Genomic DNA, 20,799 nt, shown 5'->3' with positions numbered 1-20,799 from the left:
GGATCTCACACATCTCCCTGCTGCCCTGTGCTCTGTGCACACAGCAACAGGGAGCTGAACATGGCAGCCTGGGCTCCAGTATCGTCCTGGCTGCCATGGTAACGATCTGAGCCCCAGCAGTGTAATCTGCCACTGCCACCAATGGAGGGGATGGGACCCTGTGGCCACCATATAACAATGGGGGGGGGGGGGGGGACTTGTGGCCAGTGATAATGGGGGGGGGGGGGGGACTTGTGGCCAGTGATAATGGGGGGGGATGAGGCTTTGGGAGGGCGACACTGCATCACCAATGAATGTACGGTAATTAAAGAGGACCTTTTGTGGGTCCAAAGAATATTAACTTATTAGTAGCAGGCTGCATAGAGCGGCGCCCAGGGATCTAAGTGCACTTACTATTAGTCCTGGGCGCCGCTCAGTTCACCCGCTGTGGCCCCCGGTAATTTCAACATTCAGAGCAAGGAGGAGGAGACGCCAGTGTCTGTCCTTCCCCCTGACAGCAGCGCTGACCAATCACAGCGCAGAGAGAGGAAGAAAAAAACAACTCCCTCTCTCTGCGCTGTGATTGGTCAGCGCTGCTGTCAGGGGGAAGGACAGACACTGGCGTCTCCTCCTCCTTGCTCTGAATGTTGAAATTACCGGGGGCCACAGCGGGTGAACTGAGCGGCACCCAGGACTAATAGTAAGTGCACTTAGATCCCTGGGCGCTGCTCTATGTAGCCTGCTACTAATAAGTTCATATTCTTTGTACCTATGAAAGGTCCTCTTTAACTCCTGTCGGCAGCGGTATAACAGACCCGGCACCCGGCCTCAATAACAGGGCATGCGATCTGTGGCACCTGAGGGGTTAATTACCGCAGATCGCATGCCCTGTTATTGAGGCCGGGTGCCGGGTCTGTGATACCGCTTCCTACACTTATGTTTTACATTCATTGGTAGCGCAGTGGCGACAGCTCCTCCCCGCTATCTGCCCATTGGTGGTAGTGGCGGCCGCGTCACAGTGGAGAGGGAGGGACTCCTTCCTTCTCCACTGACTGTGCTACGAGAACATAGGCTGCACAGGATCGCGGCGGTACAGTCGCAAATGGCGACAAGACTAAAAAGTCTTGTCACCATCTGCAAATTTTAAGGCGCATTGGCGACCGTTTTGGTCGCCATCTGGAGCCCTGAAGGTGACAAAAAATTGTTTAATTAGCACAGTTTTTATTTTTTATGGTGGTCATCTGAGGGGTTAGGTCATGTGATGTGTTTATAGAGCTGGTTGATAGGGACGTGGCGATACCTAATATGTATACTCTTCCCCCCCCTACTTTTTACCAAGTTTTTTTTTAACTTTATTTGGGGAAAATTATATATTTGTTTATTTTTACTTGAACATTTTTGGGGGGGAAAACTTTATTTTTTTTTCACTTTATTTTTTGTCTCACTTTGGGGGTATATTCTTTTACAATGCATTCTAATACTTCTTCTGTATTGGAATGCATTGGCTGTATGAGTAATACTGTGTGCATTACTCATACAGCTTCCGGGGTCTGTGAGATCCAAGGGGCTGGATCTCACAGGCTCTTCACCGGAAGGCAGAGCGATGCCTTCCTTCTCCTACAGCCATCGCAACCGCAGGTAAAGCCGCAAACCACAGGTCTGAATTGACCTGCGGTTTGCGCCGATCGCCGATACGGGGGCGTCACATGACCAAAATTTTGCACAGCCGCCTCCTGTGACTTGGGAAACCCTGTGCTTTCCAATTATTTGTCAAAAAATACGCTTAGTAACCTAACCCCCAAACTACAGGAGCTGTTGGCTGTTGTGGCGGTTAGGCCTCTTTCACACGGGCGTCATATTTTGGGCCCGGATAAGAGGCGGGTGCGTTGCGGGAACACCCGCAATTTTTTGGGTGCGAGTGCAAAACATTGTATTGCGTTTTGCACTCGCGTGAAAAAAATCGCGCATGTTTGGTACCCGAACTTCTTCACAGAAGTTCGGGTTTGGGATCAGTGTTCTGTAGATTGTATTATTTTCCCTTATAACATGGTTATAAGGGAAAATAATAGCATTCTGAATACAGAATGTATAGTAAAATAGCGCTGGAGGGGTTAAAAAATAATTTAACTCGCCTTAGTCCACTTGATAGCAAAGCCCGGCATCTCCTTTGGTAAAAGATCATGTGACGTACCATGTGATGACCGGAGTGACGTCATCAAAGGTCCTGTTCCTGTAATTAATGCTCACCACAGGTCCTATTCAACAAAGGAGACAGAAGGAGATGCCGTGCTTCGCGATCAAGTGGACTAAGGTGAGTTAAATTATTTTTTATTTTTTTCAACCCCTCCAGCGCTGTTTTACTATGCATTCTGTATTCAGAATGCTATTATTTTCCCTTATAACCATGTTATAAGGGAAAATAATAATGATCGGGTCTCCATCCCGATCGTCTCCTAGCAACCGTGTGTGAAAATCGCACCGCATCCGCACTTGCTTGCGGATGCTATGCGATTTTCACGCTCCCCATTCACTTCTATGGGGCCTAAGTCGCGTGAAAATCGCACAATATAGAGCTTGCTGCGATTTTCACTCAACGCACAAGTGATGCGTGAAAATCACCGCTCATGTGCACAGCCCCATAGAAATGAATAGGTCAGGATTCAGTGCGGGTGCAATACATTCAACTCGCGCATCGCACCCGCACGGAATACTCGTCCGAGTGAAAGGGGCCTTAGCCTGGATATTCGTCACAATCACAGCTCAGCTTCTGTTTTGCTACAGGTCCATAATATAAGTTCTGATTGTCCTTTGTTGCCTATAGCAACCATTCTTAGTATAGGACAGCTTATGTGTGAGTCAACGCGATTTTGTTGTTGTAGAGGCTGATGTAACTCACAGGACCTTAAGGCCCCTTTCACACGGGCAAGTTTTCTGTGCGGATGCGATGCGCGAGTTGAACGCATTGCACCTGCACTGAATCCTGGCCCATTCATTTCTATGGGGCTGTGCACATGAGCGGTGATTTTCACGCATCACTTGTGCGTTGCGTAAAAATCGCAGCATGCTCTATAGTGTGTGTTTTTCACGCAACGCAAGCCCCATAGAAGTGAATGGGGCTGCGTGAAAATCGCAAGCATCCGCAAGCAAGTGCGGACGCGGCGCGGTTTTCACTCACAGTTGCTAGGAGACAATCGGGATGGGGACCCGATCTTTATTATTTTCTCTTATAACATGGTTATAAGGTAAAATAGCATTCTGAATACAGAATGCACAGTACAATAGCGCTGGAGGGGTAAAAAAAATAATAATAATTTAACTCTCCTTAATCCACTTTTTCGCTCAGCCAGCATCTCCTTCTGTCTTGTTCTGTGAGGAATAGGATCTTTGATGACGTCACTATGCTCATCACATGGTCTGTCACATGATCCATCACCGCTGCGCGAACAAGTGGATTAAGGTGAGTTAAATTTTTTTTTATTTTTTTTTTAACCCCTCCAGCCCTATTGTACTGTGCATTCTGTATTCACAATGCTATTATTTTCCCTTATCATGTTATAAGGGAAAATAATACAATCTACACAACCTTGAACCCAAACATGAACTTCTGTGAAGAAGTTCGGGTCTGGGTACCACATTCAGTTTATCACGCGCGTGCAAAACGCATTGCACCCGCGCGATAAAAACGGAACGCAATCGCAGTCAAAACTGACTGCAATTGCGTACCTACTCGCGCAGGTTTGCCGCAACGCATCTGGACTTTATCCAGACACGCTCGTGTGAAAGAGGCCTAAGTGTATACTAAGGCCCCTTTCACACGAGGGAGTTCTGCGTTGGGTGAAAAACGCAGCACATTCTATATTCAGCGTTTTTCACACAGCCCTGGCCCCATAGAAGTGAATGGGGCTTCAGTGAAAAACGCATTGCATCTGCAAGAAAGTGTGGATGCAATGCGTTTTTCACTGATGGTTGCTAAGATATGTTGTTTGTAAACCTTCTGTTTTTTATCACCCGCGTGAAAAACACATTGCACCCGCGCGGAAAAAAATGAACGCAATCGCAGACAAAACTGGTTGAACTTGCTTGCAAAATGGTGCGAGTTTTACTGAACGCATCCAGAGCCAAGCCGTCATGCTCGTGTGAAAAGGGCCTAATTCTGTGGGGTTTTATATACTATCAATTAAAGACCACAATGCCCCGTAAGAAAAAGAATTTGATTGGACGATTATCGGGCCACTGTGGAGGTCACTGCTGTGGAGGTCACTGTTAAGGCAGCGGGGTACTGTGGCAGTCACTGTTAAAGGGGCAGGCGCTGTGGAGGTCTCTGTTAAGGGGGCAGGGAATGATAGAAGTCACGGTTATGGGGACTGTCTCCCATGGAGGTCACTGTTAAGGGGTAGGGAGGTGTAAAGGTTACTGTTAAAGGGGCAGGCTGCTGTGAAGGTCAAAGTTAAGGGGGTGGGCTGATGTGGAGGTCCCATTTTAAAGAAGGTGGGACACTGTGGGGGATGGCTCAGTGTTAAGTGGCGGGGGGCTGTGGAGGTGACGTTATGAGGGAATACTGTTGATATCTTTTAACTACACAAACATTAAATGAAATACACCTGTGTGAAGCCAGATATATATTTTTGTTTCTTTGTGGACTTTGATAGTGGTTACTAACATGGAATAAAGCGGTGACCCTGGATTGCTTGTTAATGTGTTAGTTACGTGGAAATCCTTTAAAAAAAAACTTGAATTTCTTAAATGTTTTTTTGTTTTTTTTATTATTATTTTTAGTAGTTATACTAGTTAAAGATGAGCGAATTTCATATTATGAAATTCGTTTGCGCTTTATTTGGTGGTAAAAGCTGAATTGCATTATGGATTCTGCTACCACGGATCATAACGCAATTCTATGACGGAATGCATAACGGAATGCCTTTAAAGGCATTTCATTATTTATTCCGTCATAATAGAAGTCTATGGACTGCAAAACGGATCCGTCCAGTTTCCATTATGCAGGGGAGTCCTCTCCTGCATAACGGAAAAGGGACAGATCCATTATGCAGTCCATAGACTTCTATTATGACGGAATAAATAACGGAATGCCTCTAAAGGTGTTCCGTCATAGACTTGCGCTATGGTCTGTGGTAACAGAATCCATAACGCAGTTCACCTTTAACTAACAAACTAAGCTCATCTCTAGTACTGGTATTGTGTTTTTTTATTAGTATTATTATGATAATTAGTGTTGTTGTTATTTTTTTGGGGTATTATTGTTTGTAGTTGCACTAGTATTTTTTTATTATTATTATTTTTATTTATTATTATTTCCTATGACAATTGAAGAAGATGCAAAGTCCAAAGCAATATGTCAGTTTCGGGACACTATCATTTTAGTATTTGTACAGACTTATTTCAGTATACAGTCTCCATTATATGGAAAGAAGGAAATGGATTTGTGGTTTCCTATAAAGTTGCCATATTATCTGCTCTGCCCCATTAGGAAGTTTAGTAAATGTAATTTGTTTTAGTTTCTCATTGATTTGGTCCTGTCTTTGTTTAATTTCCTTTGCAGAGGAAAAATGTCTGTAATCGGCGTTAGTTGTCCGGGGTTATCATCGAGACCTCTGTGTGTGGCTCCTTCTGATGGTTCATTTCCATGTATGATTCCATATTTTGTAACCACAAGGCTGCAGCGCTTCCTATATGTACTGCGTCCTCTGCTGTGCTCCCCTTGTTAAAGGGCTTGTCCAGGAGTTTACTATTGATGCCCTATCCTCAGGATAGGCCAGCAATATCTGATAAGTGGGGGTCCGACACCCCTCACTGAGAGCAGCGCTACACTAGCCAGAGTAGTGGAACAGCTGATCAGCAGGGGTGCAGGATAACAAACCACCGCGCATCAGATATTGATGGTAGACCATTGGCCGTATAATCCTGGACAACCCCTCTAACATGCAGTAGACGCTGAATGCTGCGGATGTGTGATACCCGTTTGGTCTTTGTGCTGTGACTGACTGTATCCGTTCTTACTTTTAGGAGGTTACAGCCAGCAGTCGCCATTATGTGGACAGACTGTTTGATCCTGATCCACAGAAGGTTCTGCAGGGAGTTATGTAAGTATCTCTTTTGTATTCAGGTCGTTGCTATTACTTGTTTTTCTTGAGATCTCATGAGACTGACGTGCGGTATGGTGCTATATATTTGACTCTTACCTGTTTTCGGAAAACATTTGGTCGCTTTTTGGCCCATTTTGTGAGCTCACAATTGTCTGTTTTATTTTACAGAGATATGAAAAATGCAGTTATCGGGAACAACAAGCAAAAAGCCAACTTGATAGTTTTGGGTGCCGTGCCAAGGTATTAACAGAGTTTGATTTCTTTTCTTTTTTTCTTTTTGTTTGTGCCTACACCACCGGGCAGTCTACCCGTGCAGTTAGAACTGACTGGCAGTTTTGTACAGGGATTTTTAAGCTGTGAGATGTGCTAGCTTTGACAACTTCTTGGATAAGGCCATCTTGGTGTCAATGCCACTGGATGTTTCCTTATGAGGAAATAGGATTCTAGTTCACATTGTTTGTGCAGGTTGCTTGCATCTTTTTTTCCATAGGGAAATATTGAGGTGGGCCGCTAACTGCTGTGATACCCTGGCCATACATTAATGTCTGACACATTTTGGCAGTCCCAGATGGCGTCTAATTTGCACGAGGCTGTTTGACTGTTCTCGACAGCAGAGGTTGGGCAACGAAGGATCGGGCTGTTGGATTTCAACATGCCTAATCCTTTATTCCCTGGGGAGCGGCTTAGGCAGAGTTCTGAATCTCCCTAATGAGACCAGTCCTGTATGGAGACTTAATGGAAGCACTCCATGGTATGGAGACTTTTTGGCAATGCTCCATGGGAAATGAATAGGCAAAGGGGTATCTCCTAAGAACGAGAACCTATTGGAAACGGCTCCCAATGAGTCAAATCCCGGGGCTTGTTGGAAAGTCGGATCTTGATGTAGCCAGGCCAGATATCTATCCATAGATGGCTGTTTTGGGTTCTTGCCCCTCAACAGTATGGAGTAGGATTCCGGCTGGCTGAGTGCGATGCCTTGGAACTTGTTTAGGCAGGGTGCTGGGTCTCCTTATGGAGACTTACTAGAGCGACTAAATGGTATGGAAACTTATTAGCAATGCTCCATGGGAAACTAATATGCAGAGAGGTATCTCACAAGAATGAGTGCCAGCTATTGGAAGTGGCTCCCTATGAGTCAAGATCTGACTTTCCAACAACTTTGAGATTTGATTCATGGGGAGCCGCTTCGAATTGGCAGTGGTGAGATGGGTCCCCTCTATATATGTCCAGCATGAAGTAGAAAATGCTGTAGGGGACCTGAAGCTAGAACTGATCCTATAGTTTTCTATGGGATTGTTCTCATACATCAGTTGTGATGCCGGATGCTAGATGGCACCGGACAGAAACTCTACATAGTCAGTTTTTCTGTCTGGCGCTATCAATAGATAGATGGCTGATCTGTTCACTGAATTACTGTGCACATATACCAGGCCAGACACAACTGATATATGTTAAGCGGGCCTATCTAGTGTGTTTGGCCAGCTTAAAGAGGACCTTTCACCTTTCACCATTTTTTTGTTAAACTAAGTACTTTTACAAGCATGGTATGCTATAACTTTTCTTTTTTTCAAAGCTCCGCCGTGCCCCCATTCTGTTTTGGCGCCCTGTATGCTAATAGATGGCATCTGTACAGGAAGGAGGAGCCGTCAGCGCTTCTCGGTGGACATCTCCTTCTCCATGGCTGTTACTTGGACCGCGCCACAGCCAGGGAGAAGGAGATACCTTGTGAGAAGCAGCATCAGCAGAGTGTACCCCGCTTGTAAAGGTTAGTTAAACAAAAAAAACGGTGAAAGGTCTTCTTTAAAGAGGACCTGTCACCATGACCTGCAATGCAGTCTGCAGACAGTGTGTTATAGAGCAGGAGGAGCTGAGCAGGTTGATACATAGCCTTGTGGGAAAAGATTCTGTAAAAGGATACCATGCGTTTAATGTGCAGATGGTGTTCCCATGGACATGGATTCTGCGAATAATCCTACAAGCTATAATTTCAGTATGCTAGTTCATGTCTTAAATTCAGAGGCTAATTTTAATTCCATCATTAAAGGCTTTGTCCTGAGTTGAAATAAAACATAAGAAAAAGGCAGTAATGGTATTAAAACAATCGAAGAATTGTATACTCGGCCATTCAGTATCCTCTGCTCCAGCGATGCCACGCCGAATGGCTGCAGTGGTCACATAGCATGTAGCACGTCGTCGCTCTAATCAGGTCAATAAGGGGAGAGGGGGTTTGAAGCGGTGGTTATACGTTCCTTTTATTGTTTTAATACCTTCTTGCCTTTTTTCAGCTTTAAGTCAATACACAGATCACTTGGGAAATTGGAATATTGCATACGTTATTTGCCAATCACAGTACTTTTTGTAATCTATTATTATGATCTCCTTTGACAGATTATTATATTTACTCCAGCAAGAGACTTCCAGCGTAGAATTGAAGACAGAATGTGCTGTGGTCCTAGGCAGCTTGTCCATGGGCACAGAAAACAACGTGAAATCCCTTCTAGACTGTCACATAATCCCAGCCCTGCTGCAAGGTAGTGGTGACCTTACTCTGCGCCTCTCCGGCCTCATGTGCCTCACTGACCTGCCAGGCATTGCTCATTCTGACTGACACATTACTCTGCATTTTCAGGTTTACTGTCTGCAGACATCCGGTTCATTGAAGCTTGTTTGCGATGCCTCCGTACAGTTTTCACCAGCCCTGTCACTCCAGTGGAACTTTTGTATACAGTAAGAGCTTCCCTTTTCACTGATACACTATGAGCAAGGCTGAAGAGAGAAATCTGATGTAAGATGTCAGAATAAGGCCTCACGCACACAAGCGTTGTTTTGGTCCGCATCCGATCCGCAGTTTTTGCGGCTTGAATGCGGACCCATTCACTTCAATGGGGCTGCAAAAGATACGGACAGCACTCCGCGTGCTCTCCGCATCCATTGCTCTGTTCCGTGGTCCGCAAAAAAGATATAACAGTTTTGCGATCAAGAATAGGCAGTTATATTAATGGCTGTCCATGCTGTTCCGCAAATTGCGGAACGCACATGGACACCATCCGTGTTTTGGGGATCCGCAATTTGCGGACTGCAAAACGCACAACGGTCGCGTGCCTGTAGCCTAAGGCATGTGAACTTCCCAAATTCTTTATTTTCATGGAAATATCTTCGAGAAGAGGCAGAAATGTGTTGAACTTGGTTCCTATTTTAAGGGGGTAGTGTAAAGATGCCCATAACCTTCAATACCTATCAGTCAAATGCTTGTCTGGCCAACAACTATCTCCCAGCCATCTCCCTTGTCTGGCCATCTACCATCGCCTCCTTTTTTATTTATTTTTTAAGATGCCCCGATACCCCCATGATCTTATTTTTCCATCCAGTGGTTAAAGCAGTACACACACTTTATAATTGGGTGTAAATCTTTTCGAATTCTTCATTAGGCTACATGTACACGGGCACCGGCCTTGTGCATTACAGATCGCGGACCCATTCACTTAAATGGGTCCGCAATCGCGGAGATGCGGAACAGAGGCCCGAATCGGAACCCCACGAAAGCACTACGGAGTGCTTCTGTGGTGTTTCTGGCCGTGCCTCCGCACCACAAAAAAGTTGCGCATGTACTACTTTTTTGCGGTGCAGACCATCGGATGCAGATTGCGGACCCCATTCAAGTGAATGGGTCTGCGATCCGCATGCGGCTGCCCCACGGTCTGTTCCTCTGTTTTCCCTCCTGGAAGTGTATGAATTAATTGACAACTTGGTGTTACCAGTTGACACTATCAGGCCTGGTTCAAACGTCAGGTGCAGTCCAAAAACACAGAACAGGTGCAGATCTTTCCCTTATACCCAGGGGTGTAACTATAGGCGGAGCAGAGGTAGCAGTCGCTACCGGGCCCAGGAGCCTGAGGGGGCCCAAAGACCTTTGTGCCAAATAAGAAGACACCGGTATTAAAGAAAGTGTATGCTGCTTAAGTTACACCTTTGACTGGAGGGAAGGGAGTAAGTCGAGAATTTGGCATGGGAGGATGGCGTTTAAATTTTAGCCTCAGGCAGCACGAAGGCTATGAGCTGCCCTGGCCCTGGCCATAGAGCACTGAGGGAAGGGGGGCCCAAGCTGAACTCTTGCACCAGGGCCCATGAGTATTTAGCTACGCCCCTGCTTATACCTTATCTCTGAGTAGGATCCACTCCTGGTTTTGGCTTACAATCACTGATGGAAATCGCTGACCAAAATGCTGACATGTGAACTAGGCCTCTGTAGGGACAGATATTGTTGGTTAAGGAATGGTAAGGGTACTTTCACACTAGCGTTTTTCTTTTCCGGCATAGAGTTCCGTCCTAGGGGCTCTATACCGGAAAATAACTGATCAGGCATATCCCCATGCATTCTGAATGGAGAGTAATCCGTTCAGTTTGCATCAGGATGTCTTCAGTTCAGTCGTTTTGACTGATCAGGCAAAAGAGAAAACCGCAGCATGCTACGGTTTTCTCTCCGGCCAAAAAAACTGAAGACATGCCTGAACGCCGGATCCGGCATTTTTTCCCATAGGAATGTATTAGCGCCGGATCCGGCATTCAGAATACCGGAATGCCGGATCCGTCGTTCCGGCATGCGCATGCGCAGATCGGTAAAAATGAGAAAAATGTACAAGACGGATCCGTCGGTCCACATGACAAGCGGAGAGACGGATCCGTCCTTGCAATGCATTTGTGAGACGGATTCGCATCCGGATCCGTCTCACAAATGCTTTCAGGCAGCAGCAGATCGGCGGATCCGGCGGCCAGTTCCGACGACGGAACTGCCTGCCGGATCACACTGCCGCAAGTATGAAAGTAGCCTAAAACTGCATTGTCCGTTTATTCATAAATGTTCAGGAGGAATAACCGAGAACGACAACACAGAGTAATGAGAAAAGGTCAACCAGATTAGTTTTTTTTTTGTGTAAAATGCAAGTATTTACGAAGCCTACTTTTACATATGCGTTTCTGAGATCTAGCAGAGGATCTCAAAACCAGGCCAAAACTGTTCCATTGACTCCCTATGCATTCTGAATGGAAAGAGATCCGTTTTGCATTCCGTTTTGCGACTGTCATTGAAATAGGACAAACTGGATCCGTCACTAAAAACAATGGTGAATGGGAACGGGTTTTTTTGGGTCCTAAAAAGACTGATCCGGTTTGTTCCGTTTAGATTTCGCACAACTGCATCCTAACGAAACGGATGCATCCTGATGTGTAATCAAAACTGAACAGTTTTTGTCAGGTTTTGAGATTCTCTGCAAGATCTCAAAACCTGAAACCAAAAGGTATATGTGAAAGCAGCTTAAACTAGACATGCCAGGCGTGGAGATGGGTCTGACCTTTGTCTGTTAACCCTTTCGCTACAGCGCTGGAGCGATGTGTAGCGTGTTTCATACAGCAGAGACCTCTGGCTAATTATCATGATTGGCAATAAAGCCGATCACGGTTATTAAAGGCTTTAGATACCGTGATCAAGTGAGATCACGGCATCTATATGCGCAAAAACCTGGAAGGTCGCGCTTCCTACCGATGCCCCCTATGGCCAATGGGGGCATCGGTAGTTGCTCTAAACACTGTGTAAGCCTCGTTGACAAGGCTTAGGCCCCTTGCAGACGAGCGTGTCCGGATTAAGTCTGGATGTGTTGCGTCTGCGATCAGGGAAAATCATGCAAGTAGGTACGCAATTGCAGTCAGTTTTGACTGCGATTGCAATCTGATAAAAAGCTAACTGTGGTACCCAGACCGAACCTGAACTTCTTCACTGAAGTTCGGGTTTGGGTTAGGTGTTCTGTATATTTTATTATTTTCCCTTATAACATGGTGATGAGGGAAAATAATAGCATTCTATTAAAGGGGTTGTCCAGGTTCAGAGCTGAACCTGGACATCCCTCCATTTTCACCCCGGCAGCCCCCCTGACATGAGCATCGGAGCAGTTCATGCTCCGATGCTCTCCTTTGCCCTGCGCTAAATCGCGCAGGGCAAAGGCATTTTTCTGAGTTCCGGTGACGTACCGGGGCTCTCTATGGGGCTGACAGGAACCCCGGTGACGTCACCGGCACTGATGGGCGGGATTTGGCTCTGCCCTAGCCAGTAAAACGGCTAGGGCAGAGCTAAAGCCCGCCCCTCAGAGCCGGTGACGTCACCGAACACACTGCTGGGCGGAAAGTACCGCCCGGCAGTGTGTTATTGTAAACACAAGAGCCTGTGCCCTGCGCGATCTAGCGCAGGGCACGGGAGCGCATCGGAGCATGAGATGCTCCGATGCCAGGCTCAGGAGGGCTGCCGGAGTGAAAATAAGGGTATGTCCGGGTTCAGCTCTGAACCCGGACAACCCCTTTAACTCACCTCATCCTGTTGTTCGCGCAGCTGGCATCATCTTCTTTCTTCTTCTTTCAGGACCTGCCAAAGAACCTTTGACGTGGTGAGCGTGATTACGTCATCAAAGGTCCTTTGGCAGATATATACTTTTATATATTTTTTTAACCCCTAAAGCCACATTTTAGTAACCATTCTGTATTAAATAATACAGTAAATTGACTTTTATCAATTTACTTACATCATCTCCTAGCAACCATGCGTGAAAATCGCACCACATCCGCACTTGTTGCAAGTGATGCGTGAAAATTGCTGCTCATCTGAACAGATGGATTCAGTGCGGGTGCAATGCGTTCACCTCACGCAATGCACCCGCACGGAATTCTCGCCTTCTCGGGCCTTATAGTGTTCATGTCGCAATTCTTATTTTGGCCACCAGGTGGCAGGCCAGGATAAGAAATTAATAATCTGCAGTACAAAACTCATTTTAAAAATCCCTGATGAAAAATAAAAAAACAGATTTTATAGACTCATGCATTAGCTTCAAAATCAACACAAAAAGTTTTTTTTTTATGTTAAAAAGTATGTATAAAAAAACATAAATTTAAATATCCCCCTTTTCCATGTAATAGAAAAAAAATAAACTAAAAAACAATAAATATAAACATCATGGGTATCACCGCAACTGAAAACGCCTGTACTATTAAAATATTTAAAAAAAAATTCCAATGCGGCAAATGGCGTAATGGAAAAAAGGGTCAAAATGCCCGATTTTGCCTTTTTTTTTTCATTGCTTCTCTTACCCCAAAAAATTTAATGGAGTGTGATCAAAAAGTTACACACACTCCAAAATAGTATCAATAAAAACTACGGATTGTCCCGCAACAAATGAACCCCTATATAGGTCAGTAGACAGAAGTATAAAAAAGTTATGGAGTCAGAATATGGTAATGTAAAAAAAAAACTATTTTTTGTTTAAAGTTTTATTTTTAACACAATTTAGACTTAAAAAACCTATATATATGGGGTATCGTTGTAATAGGACTGACCCAGAGAATGAAGGGCATGGGTCAGTGTTGCCACAAACTAAATGCCATGAGAACAAAAGAATTGCTTTTTTTTTTCCAATTCCAACCCGTTTGGAATTTTATTTGTTACTGCTTCCCACTACATTTTATGCCATAATTAATGGTGGCATTAGAAAGAACAACTTGTCCCGCAAAAAATAAGCCTTCATACAGCTATGTGAATGGAAATATAAAAAAGTTATGGCTCAAGGAAGATGGGGAACAAAAATGACCTCCGGTAGTGAAAGGGTTGAGGGGTTTCATGTTAGGCCTTGGCTACACGGTGAGTTTTTGTAGTGCGGCTGATTGGTTTAAACTATTGAGTAACAGCTGCATTTGTTTTGACTGCACCTGTAGTTTAATAGTTGAAATGAATCCGTCCTGCTACAAAAAGTCACAGTGTAGTGGAGTTGGGACTTCCTGACAACCAGGCTAGAAGGCAGAGAGAACTGCATGCGCAAACCTGAAAAAAAGCCGTGCTCTTACCTCTGTTAGTTAGGACTCCTGATGTCTGTGTCATCGCCGGGACAAGTAATAAAAAAAGAACTTGGTAAATATTTGGTGGCCAGGAGGACTAGGTCCTAGGTCTGATGCAATTCCTCTAACTAGGCCATGTTATCTATCAAAGTAAGCAGCACATAGTAGTGGATCCAAATATAAATTCTATTTTAGGGTTTCAGGCAGGTGTCTTCTCTGATCATGAGACATCTGTTTCCTAATAGCTGCCTTTTATAACCCCCTCATAGCTTTGAAATCACGGTTAGGCCAACTGAACACGTGTATGGCCAGATTCCGGTGTGTAGTACAGCACCAGCAAAGTGTATGACCTTACACAAATCTCATGTACTCTGCTTTTCAGTGTGGAAATTTGCCTGCCTTGCTGATTACCAAATTCTCAGCATGTCAATTATGTTTGCGGTTTTAGCTGCGGATTTTACAGTGAGATCTGTGGCAAAATCAAATCTAGTCCGCACCACTGTCCGCAATTACAAATTGGGGAATTTGGTGCGAATATGCTACAGAAATGCACACAGATCCACATGGAAGTTCATGGAGATCTTGTGTGTTCACCCGCACCCTTGTGCAGGCTGCCTTAAAGGGAATCTGTCACCGGGATTTTGTGTACAGAGCTGAGGACATGAATTGCTAGATGGCCGCTAGCACATCCGCAATACCCAGTCCACATAGCTCTGTGTGCTTTTATTGTGTAAAAAGAAAAAACGATTTGATACATATGCAAATTAACCTGAGATGAGTCCTGTTCCTAACTTCTCACATACAGGACTCATCTCAGGTTAATTTGCATATGTATCAAATCGTTTTTTCTTTTTACACAATAAAAGCACACAGAGCTATGGGGACTGGGTATTGCGGATGTGCTAGCGGCCATCTAGCAACCCATGACCTCAGCTCTTTACCCAAAATCCAGGCGACAGGTTCCCTTTAAAGCTTTTTTTTTTCCTTTTACATTGACCTGCCTTCTAGTTACATGAATTAGCAGCTTCTTGGATGGCTTTAAGTTTATTTTCTGACTTAAAGAAGTTGTGCAAGACTTTTCATTAATTGCCTATCCTCAGGTGAGAACAAAAGAATACAGGTGTAAACATATGAGTTTGTGTCAGGTTAACTTTTTTCACGCTGCATGTCTGGTGTCCGGGTACCATATTTACTGGGAAAGCTTCTTCTGCGCACATTAAAGTTGTTGTGCGGTCAGTATGTACTGATGATCTAGGTCATCAATATATGATCATCCAGGGTCTGACACCCAGCACCCCTGACGAAGAAGAGGCAGTGCTCCTTGCCAGCGCTACTTCCTCTTCATTACACTGCCCGTCATCTCAGAAGTGAGTGTAATTACAAGTACTCGCTCCATTCACTTGAATGGCGCAAGTACTTGTAATTATACTACACCACTGCTACAGAGGAGACGACGAGCAGTGTAATGAAGAAGAAGCAGCGTGAGCGCTGCCTCCTTTTCAAACAGCTGATCGGCAGGGTTGCCTGGTTTCGAACCCCTGATGTTAATGACCTATTCTGAGGTCATCAATATAAAACCGCTGCACAATCCCTTTAAAGGGCATCTGTCGATTTGTACCGATGACACTGGCTGATCTGTTACATGTGCGCTTGGCAGCTGAAGACATCTGTGTCGGTCTCATGTTCATTTGCGTCCAACATTGCTGAGAAAAATGAAGCTTTAGAATATGCAAATTACCCACTAGGAGCAACAGGGGGCATTGCCGTTACTCCTAGAGGCTCTCAGCCGCCCCCTGCACTTTGACAGGGCCAGTCAGTGTAAATGTCATCATGCCTGGCCTTGACTTATACTAAAGTCAATCAAAGTGCAGGGGGCACGGCAGCTGCAGAGAGAGCAGAGCCTCTGGATGTAACTGCAACGCCCCCGTTGCTTCAAGAGGCTCATTTGCTTATAATAAAACTTCATTTTTCTCAGCACTCCGGACACATATGAACATGGGACCAACACGTGTAACAGGTCAGCCAGAGACCAAAAGAGTGTTCATCTGTTCACCAGTATCTTCTGTTTGCCCTGCAGACTGCTCTATTCTATACAGCAGAATCTGTTAAAAAAAAAAAAGTGTGCCACAACACAAAGGGTGCCTATAGGGTGATAAATGCCACTCGGTGGTATCTGTTAAAATTCCCTGGTGGAAGCCTCAGAATTGCCCTGCAGTGTGACATGAGCCGTTCGGCAAACCACTTGGATGGACAGGTGTGATATGCAGCAGCAGGCACGGCTACGCTCGTATGCACAATGCATAACTGTTCCGATCAGGTCAGCCAGGGTAATACATTGATGACCAGTCCTTAGTACAGGCCAATAAGTAAAAAAACTTCCATGAGCAACTCCAATTTTTGCAGCCCTGTATATCAGTTGGCCATGACTTTATTTTTCTTTGCCTTTTTTCCTTCCTCTCCTAGGATGCTACTGTGATCCCGCACCTTATGCTGTTGCTCGGCAGATCTCTGCACTCACAGGAATGCATCTGCCAGATCTTCGCTCACTGCTGCAAAGTAATTATCGCTTTCATTCTTTATTTTATTTCGGTGAATTGCTCTGGCGTTGTGCTGGTGCTGGTTGAATGCCTTTTTTGTTTGTTCCAGGCTCCAGATCATCAGACAATTTTGTTTAATCACGGTGTGGTCCAGAATATTGCACATTTGCTTACATCTGTGTCATATAAAGTAAGTTAATGGGTTTCTAATGCTGACTGTAGACACTTCTTTTCCTAGTGCTGAACATGTAACTCGTAATGATGGACTGTATTTCACATGAAGAAATGTGTTCATAGCGTCGACTGTAATGGAGCTGCATAGTTTTTCTTTTTGGTGGGCAAGGTTACATTTGAGTCTATGTCGCAACTTCCAGTTCACTTCCGGACTGGTAAAATGAAGCAGAAAGAAGATTAAACCATCCTCTCTTCCTTAATGTTTAAATACTGGATTAGTAACTTGAATTATGCACGTCAGAATTTGTTACATGTATGAATGTATAGTCCATGAGACATGGGATTTTCATGTTAATGGTGTTTTCTTGAACTGAACTATTGATGATATCCTTAGGATAGGTCCTCCAATATCAGATTGGGAAGGGGCCAACTCTCGGCCCCCTTTTCGTTCAGCTGTTTTGTAGTCGCTGCGGCAGCAGAACTACAGAGCCCCATCCTTTGAAGTGAATGAGCGCATCGCTGCAGGAACCAGCCACAATGCAGTAGATGGAACGATGTGGTTCCATGACCTGTTTCTGGCGTTGGAGCTACTGCAAAACGTCTCATTAGTGGCGATGGGAGCTCAAGATCTGATCTGATATTGATGACCTATAGGTCATCAATAGTTCAGTCCTGGAGAACCCCTTTAGATACAGATCCGAATTGGCTTCGGTCAAAACATTTTGTTTTAATGCTGTAAGGAGATCCGAAGTCTGCTTCAATACCGAGTTACCAGCCGGTACCAAAGCCAACTTTAGATCGAGGTTTTAACATTTTTTTTAAGTTTTAAAAATTGAGGGTCGCAGTTATTTACCGAAATCCTGCGAGACTTCGTGATGAGTTTCACCTCTCCGGAGCCCATACATTGTAATAAGGTACGGAGACGGGTCTCCGTACAGCATTTAAACGATTAACTTGGATCAATCAACAGATCCTGCATCAGAAGCTAGATTCGCTGAACACTAAATGTAATTCACTTCTGTGTGAAGGCCATCACCCTTTGCTGTTCACTTTTAAATTAATTGTTTGTTTCATCCTAGGTACGCATGCAAGCATTAAAGTGCTTTTCGGTTTTAGCGTTTGACAATCCCCAGGTATCAATGACCCTTGTAAATGGTAAGCCTTCATATTGTTCACGTGGCTTGCCCTCTGTTCATTTTCGTTAGCTCTTTAATTTTTTCTAACTACGCGAGTTCTGTTCTTACTGTACATTATTGGATGTGGACATACTTTTCACAAACATGCATTTTGATACAAAAAATAGTTTTTCCATAAATTAAAAAGAGATTATTAAAATGACCAGTAAATATACTAAATTGCCTTTGACAACCAATTGGGCAGCATTTTAAACCCTCACAGGGGTTGTTGCGTTGGTTTCTCAGACTCCTTAATCTATTGTGTCATGCAGCATTTACAGTAGAGAAAAGGTCACTGAATGGTTATATCCCCAATTAGTTAAGGGGTTGTCGCCTGTCCACGGTACCACCGTTGCATTGTTCCCGTTCACTGCTTTGACGTAGCGCAGTGTTTCCCAACCAGTGTGCCTCCAGCTGTTGCAAAACTACAACTCCCAGCATGCCCAGACAGCATTTGGCTGTGCGGGCATGCTGGGAGTTGTAGTTTTGTAACAGCTGGAGGCACACTGGTTGGGAAACACTGACGTAGCGTATAAGCCAGTGATTAGCCACAGAGGTCATGGGATGGGAAGCATCCGGGAGCAAAGCAGCAAAAGTGGTTTTTTGTTTGTTTTTTATAATGTTTTCAGGGTCAGGGGAGGACCCTAGGCTCTAAGACTGGACAACCCCTTTTAATGAAAATATAACTTTTATCTATCCAGTTAAGGGTATGGACCAGTAGCTCGGACGGTTGCATGTAGCCAAGCGGTCATTGACTACCATAGATGGATATGTGCTCAGCCACACAGTGTCCTGTACTCTAAAATTTCTACTTGATTTGCCTTTTAATCAAACCCCTGGATTCCGTGGCTTTTACTAGGCCATTTTGGTTAGAATGCTCATGTGAAAAAATTAAAGGGGTTTTCTGGGTTCAGAACTGAACCCGGACATATCCCGATTTTCACCCAGGCAGCCCCCCTGACATGAGCATTGGAGCAGTTCATGCTCCGATGCTCTCCCTTGCACTGTGCAGGATCGCAGAGGGCAAAGCCTCTTTTATTTACCATAGCACACTGCCGGGCAGAGGCTTCTGCCGAGCATTGTGTTCGGTGACGTCACCGGCTCTGATGGGCAGGCTTTAGCACTGCCCTAAAGCCCGCCTATCAGTGCCAGTGACGTCATGGGGCTCACTGCTGAGCGGGAGCCTCTGCCTGGCAGCGCCATGGAGAGCCCGGTTTGTCACCGGGACTCCAGAAAATGCCTTTTGCCTTGCACGATTCAGAATCAATATAAAAAATATATAAAGTTTATTAGACACACCAACAGACACATTAAAAATTGTATACAATTAGAACAAAGTGCAGTATGCAATAGATAATATGTAGCCAACACATACAGGTCCACTGAGTTGCCAAACCATAGGCATATATATTATAAACCAGCATACCGCACTTTGTTATAATTGTATACAATTTTTTAATGTGTCTGTTGGTGTGTCTAATAAACGTTATATATTTTTGATATTGATTCATTGTCGGATGTGCATTTATGGGGTGGTTCTGGTGACTCTCTCTTGGGTCAGGTGATATTGTTTCATGCTCCTTTCACCGCCCCTTGCACTCCGTATATTATTTGGTGTGCCCCCTGATTCTGTTACTTCAATATATTTTGATCGGAACACATCTGTGCCCGCCTACCAAGCACCAAGGTGTTTCAGGTCAGGAGGGTCCTACACTAAACCTACCTAAGCCGTTGGGTTTTTATGTTCAGTGACTAAGTGTCTCAGATTTTATCATATCAGAGTGAGGACTTTGTCCATATATAATGCTTGCATCTACTTTATGAAGTGCATAATTACCTTATTTCTGTGATTTCCTTCAATAATATGGCCAGGGACATCCGCACATTTACATATCATACCGTGCAGGATGTTTTTATCTTAGTTTTTTCTGTGATTTTCTTGTTTTCAGGGTAGTCACACATAATGTTCATGAATAAAAGGAGGAACAATTTTTATTTATTTTTTGAATCTTGTATTTACATTAAGTGGAACTCTCAATGGTGCATAATAATGGCTACACAGCAACATGAAGGTCATGAGGTCTCATTGCTACATTTCATTAGCTGATTTTTAGTTATTACTTTTGTCAGTTTCACGTTATTTCAGTGACCATTGTGGGGTTTTCTTTCTTTTAGGGTCCATTCACACATCCGCAATTCCGTTCCGCATTTTGTGGAACGGAATTGCGGACCCGTTTATTTCCGCACTTCCGGGTCCGCAATTCCGATCCCCCAAATAAAACCCGTCCCATTCTTGTCCGTAATAGTAGACAAGAATAGGCATATTTAATTAGTGCTGGCAGTGTGCGGATCCTCAAAACACACACAGATGTGTGAATGGACCCTAACGGAAGGGTACCGACAATTTTGTCCATGTATGATTTTAACCGAGAGAAAAAAAATATAGGTGACACATTCCCATTAAGGGGCTGTTTACATTAAACAATTGTCTTCATAAATAACAGATGACCCTTGTCTTTTTTTTTTGTGTGTAGTATTGGTTGATGGGGAACTGCTGCCACAGATTTTTGTGAAGATGTTACAGCGTGACAAACCTATCGAGATGCAACTAACAGCTGCAAAATGGTAATAATTGTAGACAAGAATAATTATGGGAAAAGGGCAAAAGCTTAGAAACTAAAGAAAATGATGCTTTGCACATGAAGGTGGAAGACTAGTGGTCACTGAAATACCTCATTTTAGTTTCATATTTAGCTTCACTTAGGTCTTCTGTCATGGACACTAGATCTGTCACAAATCTACAATGTGTGATCACGCCCTAATGGTGCAATTTTGTAGGTCTGTGGAGCAGGTTTTCTACTAATAATCCACAGTACAGTGAAATGCAAATATAAACTCAATTCACATGCTATGTAAAAAAATCACACAATTTGGAGTGCATTCTGCAAACATTCTAAAAGGGTT

The 20,799-nt window shown here is 44.3% G+C and overlaps 1 protein-coding gene across 2 annotated transcripts in view; it reads left to right on the top strand.

Moving 5' to 3' along the window:
• Positions 1–20,799, top strand: part of ARMC8 (armadillo repeat containing 8) — a 119,618-nt gene that overhangs the window by 18,448 nt on the left and 80,371 nt on the right. For both annotated transcript variants that reach the window (XM_044303101.1, XM_044303100.1), the window contains exons 2-9: positions 6,001–6,077; positions 6,249–6,320; positions 8,469–8,611; positions 8,710–8,807; positions 16,413–16,505; positions 16,596–16,676; positions 17,740–17,815; positions 20,370–20,460. In XM_044303101.1, the coding sequence (XP_044159036.1) occupies positions 6,001–6,077; positions 6,249–6,320; positions 8,469–8,611; positions 8,710–8,807; positions 16,413–16,505; positions 16,596–16,676; positions 17,740–17,815; positions 20,370–20,460 (731 nt within the window). The remainder of the gene's footprint in view (positions 1–6,000; positions 6,078–6,248; positions 6,321–8,468; positions 8,612–8,709; positions 8,808–16,412; positions 16,506–16,595; positions 16,677–17,739; positions 17,816–20,369; positions 20,461–20,799) is intronic.

The sequence above is a fragment of the Bufo gargarizans genome, chromosome 8, assembly GCF_014858855.1.
Source record: "Bufo gargarizans isolate SCDJY-AF-19 chromosome 8, ASM1485885v1, whole genome shotgun sequence".
NCBI lineage: Eukaryota > Metazoa > Chordata > Amphibia > Anura > Bufonidae > Bufo > Bufo gargarizans.
This window is presented reverse-complemented; position numbering and strand designations above follow the sequence as displayed.